Source organism: Podarcis tiliguerta (assembly GCF_965153285.1).
Source record: "Podarcis tiliguerta genome assembly, chromosome: 11".
In the NCBI taxonomy this organism is placed as follows: Eukaryota; Metazoa; Chordata; class Lepidosauria; order Squamata; family Lacertidae; genus Podarcis; species Podarcis tiliguerta.
In genome coordinates, this window is record NC_139544.1 from 53,036,027 (window position 1) to 53,045,783 (window position 9,757).

Below are 9,757 nucleotides of genomic sequence, written 5' to 3' on the forward strand. Positions count from 1 at the left end.
GGCAAGGAACAAGATGGCCAGCAGTGTTTGGTGTGTGTGTGTGTGTCAACTCAAACTGAATTTGGGAAGTCACAAACCAATCACATGAGGATTCCATCATGGGCATAGATAAGATTCAGGATGCCACCAAAAACAATGTTTTTGAAACCTTGTGGCTCATCTCTGTGTCTCAAAAAATGTCTGGGTGGTTTTTTGTTAGGATAATCTACATTCAGAATCTTAACTCTTCTCCCAAACCTGCTGTGTTTCCCTGTGTCCTAGGTGGAGTACCAGTGTGATGGATTTCTGGAGAAAAACAGAGACACTGTACATGAAGAACAGATCAATATATTGAAGGCCAGCAAGGTAAACTCTGAGATACCAGGGGGTGGAATAAACCTAAAGCTGACATTCCAGCATCACTCATGGTTCCTGCTTATCCTCCTCTTCTTGCTTCCCATCCTTAATGATTTGCTTAAGATTGAATTGTGGAGAAGAAATGTCCATCTTGGTTTCATTAAAATAGTGCAAGGTATCATTGGCATACTACAATCTGCAAGAATCCTCATGGGGGTAGAGGGCTCTTGAAGAGCTCACCATGACCAGATGTTGCCAAATATTAGCTGATCGCTGGCCCCAAGGCAGCCAAGGGATGTACATTAACATTCTGGTTGGTATTCTTGCCTCCTGAGGTGTGGGTTCCTTGCTACAGCTAGATCCTTCTGTGTTTAGCCTTCAGTTGTTGATACTCTACGCAGGGTGATCCTTGTATATAAGTCGGCAAAACAATTCAGATTCTCCGTTCATCGTGCTGGGTGTCCCTCCAACCAGCCCTTCCTGATTCGATTGGCCTTGGCCATCACGGGGCAACACGCTCAAGGAGCACTGCGATGCACCCCCTCAGATGGCAGGTGGAAGAAACCACCAGTAGCTCTCCCAGTGGTGGTAAACAGGGGAAACCCCAGTAAGGCGGCATTTCAGAAGGATGGAATGGAGCCAGACTGGCACAGGAGCACTGCCACGGGGCTCTAGAAGCAACAATGACTTTGTGACTCCATCAAGCCCTTGCTGCTGTCCAGTGGTCCTCAAACTTTCCCCCCTGGGCCACACTTTCAGAATGAAAATTTGCTCGTGCCTCACTGAATTTTTTTACTGGTAGGAAATGCAGTGGAAAACAGAAAGATACAACTCCTAGCAGGGCTTGATTTATAACGCAGAATGCAACTGCTTTATAATATGATCATGGGACTTCCAGAAAGTATAAAACAAAGCAGAATTAAACATTTGTGTGCATATGTGTGTGTGTACACACATGTGCAAAAACTGCAAAACTCAGCAGTCCAAAGCAAGATTGCCACCGAACACCCTAGTGAGCCACAAGCCATGTGTAGTAAGCCTCTGCATATTTTCCCTCTTTTGCAAATAGATTCCCCCCCCCCAAAGGGGGTACATGAGTTGAATGCTTACCCCCTAGAGCAGTGGTTCTCAACCTTGGGTCCCCAGATGCTTTTGGCCTACAACTCCCATGAGCCCTAGCTCACAGGACCAGTGGTCAGGGATGATGGGAGTTGTAGGCCAAAAGCATCTGGGGACCCAAGGTTGAGAAAGGCTGCCCTACAGGTATGTGCTCCCCTTTCATCTGCTTTCAGTGGCTGTTCTCCCCAGAGAAATTCAAGGGCGAAAGTCCAACCAGAACTCCTGGAAAATCAGCCAGAGTGGGAGGGAGGGCAGGAGGCAGCGAAGAACTTCCCCCAAAGAGATTGGGACACAAGGCAGACTGCATGGAGCAGATAACACAGTTTAAATGGCAGGTTAATTTCACTTCATTGTTAGGATTCAGGTGCTCTGAGCCAGAGGAGCAGGGAGAAGCAACAAGCAGATAAAAAGAGCCCAAGAAGGCACACCGAAGCGTTGGTGCGATATTGTGAACGAGATTCTGTTCCGGTTAGCGTTGTGCGAGTTAAACAAAAACCTTTCTTGCAGTCTTGCAGCTTCTACCTGGACAGATTTATTACTGTTACTATGAGCTGTGGTGAACATCTTTCTCCTGCGCACAAAACAGTGGCGCTTGCCCAAATCCTGCTTCTGTAGGTGTATTAGTACAGATGGAATGAAGGGAGGAGAAGAAGCCTTTTTGCAGATAAAGGAGCCTTTCTTGCAGACAAAGGATCGGCCCTGTTTGCTCCTTTCAAGAAGCAAATCAGTACAGGAGAGATGTTTGCTCTATTGCAGGAGAGAAAGGGACTTTTAAAAAAAAGTTGCTATCCTAAACACACTGGGGGGAATTCAGAGTCACACTATTTCAAAGGTTCCATCTCTGCAAGCATTGTTGTTGTTGTTGTTTAGTCGTTTAGTCGTGTCCGACTCTTCGTGACCCCCTGGGCCAGAGCACACCAGGCACTCCTGTCCTCCAATGCCTCCCGCAGTTTGGTCAAACTCATGCTGGTAGCTTCGAGAACACTGTCCAACCATCTCGTCCTCTGTCTTCCCCTTCTCCTCGCACCCTCCATCTTTCCCAACATCAGGGTCTTTTCCAGGGAGTCTTCTTTTCTCATGAGGTGGTCAAAGTATTGGAGCCTCAGCTTCAGGATCTGTCCTTCCAGTGAGCACTCAGGGCTGATTTCCTTAAGAATGGATGCGTTTGATCTTCTTGCAGTCCATGGGACTCTCAAGAGTCTCCTCCAGCCCCATAATTCAAAAGCATCAATTCTTCGTCTATCAGCCTTCTTTATGGTCCAGCTCTCACTTCCATACATCACTACTGGGAAAACCATAGCTTTAACTGTATGGACCTTTGTTGGCAAGGTGATGTCTCTGCTTTTCAACCTGCCAATCCTCACTTTCAATTGTCCCGCTTTCCCCCATCTGAGCACACAGCACAAAAATTGTGGTAAAACATCTCTGAAACACTCCCCACCCCCACCCTCGGAAATAGCCAGGCATGCCACAACAGGGAGTAAGTTAAGGGTAAAGAGAAGCTGTTCTGTGTTGTGGTGATAGCTGCTTTCTGGCACCACGATCTATTGCTCTTGTTTTGAAATAACACTTGCGATGCAAGGGGCCTTGGAGTGCTTGAGCGCAAACATCTCTTTCATGTCAAAAGTGTTCATGTTCACGTAGAAGACATGCACCTTGCGATGCTCCTGGGGGGGAAATCCTTGGCATTGTTTTCCCTCGCTGGTCTCAAATTTGCGCCTGGTTGTTTGTTTTGGGAAATCTGTGTGTCGCTTCCACAGTTATCTGGCTGCTGCCTTGCATGTGTGGCTCCAAAGGGGAGAAGGAACTGAAATGTCAGAAGAGTCCCCGAATAGCAGCATGAATTCTTTAAGAACATAGAATTGTAGAATCACAGAATTGTAGACTTGGAAGGGACCGCCAGGGTCATCTAGTCCAACCCCCTGCAATGCAGGAATCTTTTCACCAAACATGGGGTTTGAACCGACATCCCTGAGATTAAGAGTCTCATGCTCTACTGACTCAGCTATCCGTCAGATAACAGGAAGCTCCACCTAGTCCAGTGGCCAATCACATGCTCCTATGAAACCCACAAGGAGGGCAGTTACCACCTCCCAATGTTATTCCCCAGTATACTGCCTCTGATGTTGTCAGTAATATATCCATTGTTACCAGTCACCACTGACAGACTCTCTCCATCAATTCATAGTACATCTTGTGGCAGCAGCAAATTCCATAGTTTGAACTATGGGCTTTCTATTCTGAACTATGTGCTGTTTTAACTATTTGCTCTGTTACTCTTGCACAAGGTGAGAAGCTAGAACTCAGGGCTCCCTCACAACGGCCCTGTCGGGTAGGTGAGGCTGAGAGATAGCGACCATGTGCTATCGCTAGACCTCCCCAGCTTATCTGAAGGTGTTAGCCCAAGAGAAGCTTGCTGGAGGCAGGAGATAGGCAGACAAAAGGATTCTGTGGGCGGCTGTGATTAAAATAAAGCCCAGCAAGCATAAAACAAGCACAGAGTCCTGCGTCAGGCCAGATGATGATAATACCATGCAAACAGATCCTTCCCTCAGTGGGATTTTGGCAGATATGCAAACAAGGTTCGGCTAATTAATCTCCGCGAGGAGCTGACGGAAAATTACAGTCCCGTCTTAATAAAGGCAGTGCAAAGGAGATTCTGCTTTTGAAGTTCCTTGTAGTTCCCATATTCATCTTGGGTCAGTGTTTTGAAAGGGGGCTAATGGCATTTTCTTTTGTGACAGAAGTGCTGTGAGGTAGAGAGTTTGGAGGGGGGTGTCTGGGCTGTGCTTGCTGAAAGTAAGTTCTTCTAAATTATCTTCAATGTCTTTAGCCCGTGAAAGTTTTTCAAGTGTTTCCATGACGGCCAGAACTCTTCAGTAACTTTATCTCAAAACTATCTTATAATTGTGCATACCAGAGAGAGAGAGAGAGAGAGAGAGAGAGAGAAAATACATCATAGAATCTTAGTGTAATGGTTCTAGGGGTTGCTCGTGCGTAAGTTGCCGCCACTCCTGGCTAGGTTACCTGGTTGAACCCTTTCAGTCTGGACAGCCTCAAGTCTCGTGGCTGCCTCAGTCTCTGGCAGAATCCGTCAGTGGGCGTTTCTTGAACCTTTTCCAGCATAAAAGCTGTTTGATGCCCAGTCTCCTCCTACTTTGCCTGCGCGGAAGTCTTCTGCGCAGGGTGGGTGTGGGCAGCGGAGTACCCGTACTCTCTCCGCTGGTCTCCGGTGAGGAGTCCTGGAGCCACCTCTCCGATTCCCCCATCTGCCCCCCTCCTCCACTGGTGTTATGCTGATTTCCTTCCCCAGCGGATGGGCTGCCTCTCTCCCTACTGGGACCCTCTCCGGCATCCCTCTGGAGCCTTCTCTCCGCCTCCAGCTCTGATGGCAGTTCCCTGACACTTAGGATTGTAGAGTTGGAAGGGATCTTCGCAGTCATCTAATCCAATCCCCTGCAATTCAGGAATCTCAACTAAAGAATCCCAGACAGGTGTGATTCAACCTCTGCTTAAAAGGGACCTCTGCTTAAAATCTTCTTATAAAAATCTCCGAGGAAGGAGAGCCCACCGCTTCCTGAGGGAATCTATTCCACTGTCAGAGAGCTCTTACTAGCACAGTGGTACCTCAGGTTGCATACGCTTCAGGTTGCATATGCTTCAGGTTACAGACTCCGCTAACCCAGAAATACTACCTCGGGTTAAGAACTTTGCTTCAGGATGAGAACAGAAATCGTGCTCCAGCAGCGCGGCAACAGCAGGAGGCCCCATAAGCTAAAGTGGTGCTTCAGGTTAAGAACAGGTTCAGGTTAAGAATGGACCTCCAGAACGAATTAAGTACTTAACCTGAGGTACCACTGTAATATCCAAGGCAACACGATGACCAAATACAAAGATACGATATCAACATACACTCTTTGTATAATATGAAATATATGAAATCACGTAAACAGAAAACTTGTGAATCTCTGAAAGTCACAAATTATGCACTCTTGATGGATTCTCTTGAAAACATAGAACCAAATAAACGTAAGTCTTATAAGTCTCTGAAAGTCTTTGAAGACTATGCAAGTCTCTGAAAGAAGCAGTGTAGCAGTGACCACATAACTTTATGACCCCTGCTCCATAGCAATTGTTGTTATACTTTTCCAGTCACCATATAGATGGGTTTATGAAGCAATTCTGTATCCTTCTGCTGTGCTGAAGAAGAATTCCACGAAACAGTGGGTATATCCGGAATCACTGTTCACAACGTCTGTTTGCGGACCACTTCGGCAGTGTTGGACGCCATAAACAAAGCTTTACAGCCTATTTTCACCAGATAATAATCTGATACATTGCTTCTTTCAGAGACTTGCATAGTCTTCAAAGACTTTCAGAGACTTCTAAGACTTATGTTTATTTGGTTTTATGTTTTCAAGGGAATCCATCAAGAGTGCATAATTTGTGACTTTCAGAGATTCATAAGTTTTCTGTTTATGTGATTTCATATATTTCATATTATATAAAGAGTGTACTGTATACACTATGGTATCATTGTATTTGGTCATCGTGTTGTCTTGAATATTACTACTATTATTTGCAACACAGGGGTTATATTGTTTGGTTACTTGTTGTACCAAAGAGCTCTTACCGTCAGAACATTCTTCCTGCAGTTTAGTCGGAATCTCCTTTCTTGCCACTTGAAGCCATTGGCTCAAGTCCTACCCTCCAGAGCAGGAGAAAACAATCTTGGAGTAACATCTTCCATGTGGCAGCCCTTTAGATACTTGAAGATAGCTCTCATATCTCTGTTCACTGTCCTCTTTTCCAGGCTAAACATGCTTAAACTTAGTTACTGGAGCACAAGACTCTTAAACTCAGGGCCGTGGGTTTGAGCCCCACATGGGGCAAAAGATTCCTTGTGTTAGAGGGGCTTGGACTAGATGATCCCCGTAGTTCCTTCCGACTTTTCGATTCTATGATCTACTTCCCTCAGTCAATTGTTACTGTGGTTTTCTAAACCTCAGCCTTGTGGAGCAGAAGGTCTTGGGTTGAATCCTTGGGATCTCTATGGAGGGCTGAGGAAAAGACTTATGCCTGAATCTGTGTAAATTGGGGGGGGGGGGGTTCCCATCAGGTGGTCTGCAGCAATGTCTGTAAAAATACAGTTAAAAGTCACACAGCACCTGTTGTTGTTTAGTCGTTCAGTCGTGTCCGACTCTTCGTGACCCCATGGACCAGAGCACGCCAGGCACTCCTGTCTTCCACTGCCTCCTGCAGTTTGGTCAGACTCAAGCTGGTAGCTTCGAGAACACTGTCCAACCATCTCGTCCTCTGTCGTCCCCTTCTCCTTGTGCCCTCCATCTTTCCCAACATCAGGGTCTTTTCCAGGGAGTCTTCTGTTCTCATGAGGTGGCCAAAGTATTGGAGCCTCAGCTTCACAATCTGTCCTTCCAGTGAGCACTCAGGGCTGATTTCCTTAAGAATGGATGCGTTTGATCTTCTTGCAGTCAATGGGACTCTCAAGAGTCTCCTCCAACACCATAATTCAAAAGCGTCAATTCTTCGGCGATCAGCCTTCTTTATGGTCCAGCTCTCACTTCCATACACTACTGGGAAAACCATAGCTTTTACTATACGGACCTTTGTTGGCAAGGTGATGTCTCTACCTAGCACCTAGCACAGAGTAATTACAACTGGCAGAAAAATCATTAAGTCGCCTGCCAAAAAACCCTCAGCAATTTCCCAGGGGTCTGTGGAGGGGGGAAATATTTGAGAACCACAGGTGCGGACGATACTGAGCTAGTCAGACAGGTGGTCTTGTTGGAAGGGTATATGGAATACCTGTGGTGGTCTTGCCACAGTCTGGCTTGGTATGAGGCAGGTTCTTGCATTCCTAAATGTCCCCCCCCTTTCTTATATACTGTGGTCTCAAAGGAATTGCACCACCACACCAGCTAGCAACAATTTATTTTTATTTTTTTAAAAAAGGAACCTGCTTAACATCAGGTCTCCTTTGGCTCTAAGAGATACAGAAAACTATTTAAATGCATTTGATATAGCAGTTCTCACCTGGCTGCATTTAGCGTAGCACTGTCTAAAACCTTGCCTTTCAGCGAGGGCTCTGAGCGTGACTTTGCTGACCAGGAGGAGCCAAGCTTGTTTTCCTGACCGCTGTAGCAAGAGCACTAAACATTCCAAGCCTTTCTTCCTTCTTTGCAGTACCCCATGGTAGCCGACTTGTTTCATGATGGGAAAGACGCCGCGCCGGCTGCTGCGACTGGAAAAGGAGCTTCCTCGAAAATCAATATCCGCTCTGCCCGTCCAGCTGTGAAAGCAGCCAATAAGGAGCACAAGAAAACAGTTGGGCATCAGGTAAAAAATCGTTCTCACACACTCTCGGTGGAACTTTTGTGTTCCCATTGCAGCATTTGTCCTCTTTATAGGGACGCGGGTGGCACTGTGGTCTAAACCACTGAGCCTCTTGGGCTTGCTGATCGGAAGGTCGGCGGTTCGAATCCCTGCGACGGGGTGAGCTCCCATTGCTCGGTCCCAGCTCCTGCCAACCTAGCAGTTCGAAAGCACACCAGTGCAAGTAGATAAGTAGGCACCACTGTGGTGGGAAGGTAAACAATGTTTCCATGTGCTCTGGTTTCCGTCACAGTGTTCTGTTGCACCAGAAGCGGTATAGTCCTGCTGGTCACATGACCCGGAAAGCTGTCTGTGGACAAACGCCGGCTCCCTCGGCCTGAAAACGAGATGAGCGCCTCAACCCCATAGTCGCCTTTGACTGGATGTAACCGTCCGGGGGTCCTTTATCTTTTTACCTTTTATTTGTACTCTTTGTCACACAAAAAACGTAAGACTAAGTGAATAACCAACACTGGACACTACTGCTTGGATGCATTTATTTACTTAAGTTCTGCTGCCAATTTTAGGTATTCCTACCCCCCCCCCCCATAATTTTTATCAAATTTTCTGTTTTACATTTTAGAATATTCATTTAAACAACCATAAAATATCAATGAGTTCCCTTCTACTCTTTCCATGGTTCATTTTCCATAACATAAATCCCTGCATATTTTATGTAAACTAAACCATTGAGTATTCCATTATTCCATTATTCCATCGATCAGAACTTAGTTACACTGTTGAATTTATCTTAATGCTGCCCACGTTTTCAAATATACACAATTTCCCCCAAATATACTAAAATAAATCAATTTATTTATTTTAGTATATTTGGGGGAAAATTTAGGTATTCCCCTCCACCTGCCACCACCTTAGTATTTGGGGTGGTTTGGCATTTCTTTTGCCTTCTGATCTGGAGGCAGGAGATTTTATTAGGGCACAAAACCACCCCAGTGACCATTCTAAGGGTCAGATTTCTTCCATATGCTGACCATGATATTTTGCTTCCAGATGCTTCATTGGAAGAGATTCATATGTGTAATAAATATTAACTAATTCAATTTAAGTTCCAAAAGAAGGCTTCTCTCAGGCCAGAATAGGTATCAGTCCTTGCAGTTATTTAACTTAACAGCCGTCTGTGGTTCAGTGAGCCCCAGATTCTGTCTTCCACTCTTATGTGTGGCATGCTTGCCAGGTGGATTTTGCAATATTTGGGCCAGATCCAAACATGTTGTTGTGCTAGCAGAAACCATGGCAATTTGTCTTGCTAGCGCCGTGTGTCTTTCTGCCCTCTCTTTCCCCCTGCTCCCTCTCCAGGGAGAGATGGTTCTGTCTGGCAAACAGAAATGCTTACTCTTGACAGAATGAACGCTTTAGCATGATGTTGAATTGCCCCCTATTGTATTTATTTAAAATGCCATGTGCACTGTTTTCCTATTAAAATATCCAGAGCAATTTGGGCAGGATCCTGCCTAGAGGCAGGAGCATAGAATCTGATATCTTTTGGGTCCATTCCTCCCTTGCTGTTTTGTGATGTTAAAAGGCCAATTCTCTCCCCCCCCCTCTCTCTCACACCTCTAAATCCCTGAACAGTCTGCTGAAAAAGGAATGCATTTGAGGAGTTGTGAAGCAAGCAATTTGTCACCGTGACACTGTGTCATTCACACATGCTGCAGCCACGAGGCAATGACCAGGATGGCACAAACTATTTACTGCCCCCTTTAAACACGTGTTTCCATGTGCATGTTCCTCCCTTGACTGCAGTGTCCAGAAGAGTGGGCAAGGCTTCACAGGCAGAGATGCTGCGCTCTAGGGCTGAGTCATCTCACAGATTTAGCAGTCGCTCATTAAGTGTAATCAGGTGTAGAAAAATAAAGTGATGTTACACCCCACATTATGTCATCTAATT

At 45.9% G+C, this 9,757-nt stretch overlaps 1 protein-coding gene across 1 annotated transcript in view; it reads left to right on the forward strand.

Moving 5' to 3' along the window:
• The window catches only part of MYO5B (myosin VB), a 268,746-nt gene that overhangs the window by 160,673 nt on the left and 98,316 nt on the right, over positions 1 to 9,757 (forward strand). Inside the window, exons 14-15 of the mRNA XM_083404620.1 lie at positions 262 to 345; positions 7,660 to 7,899. Of these exons, the coding sequence (XP_083260746.1) occupies positions 262 to 345; positions 7,660 to 7,899 (324 nt within the window). The remainder of the gene's footprint in view (positions 1 to 261; positions 346 to 7,659; positions 7,900 to 9,757) is intronic.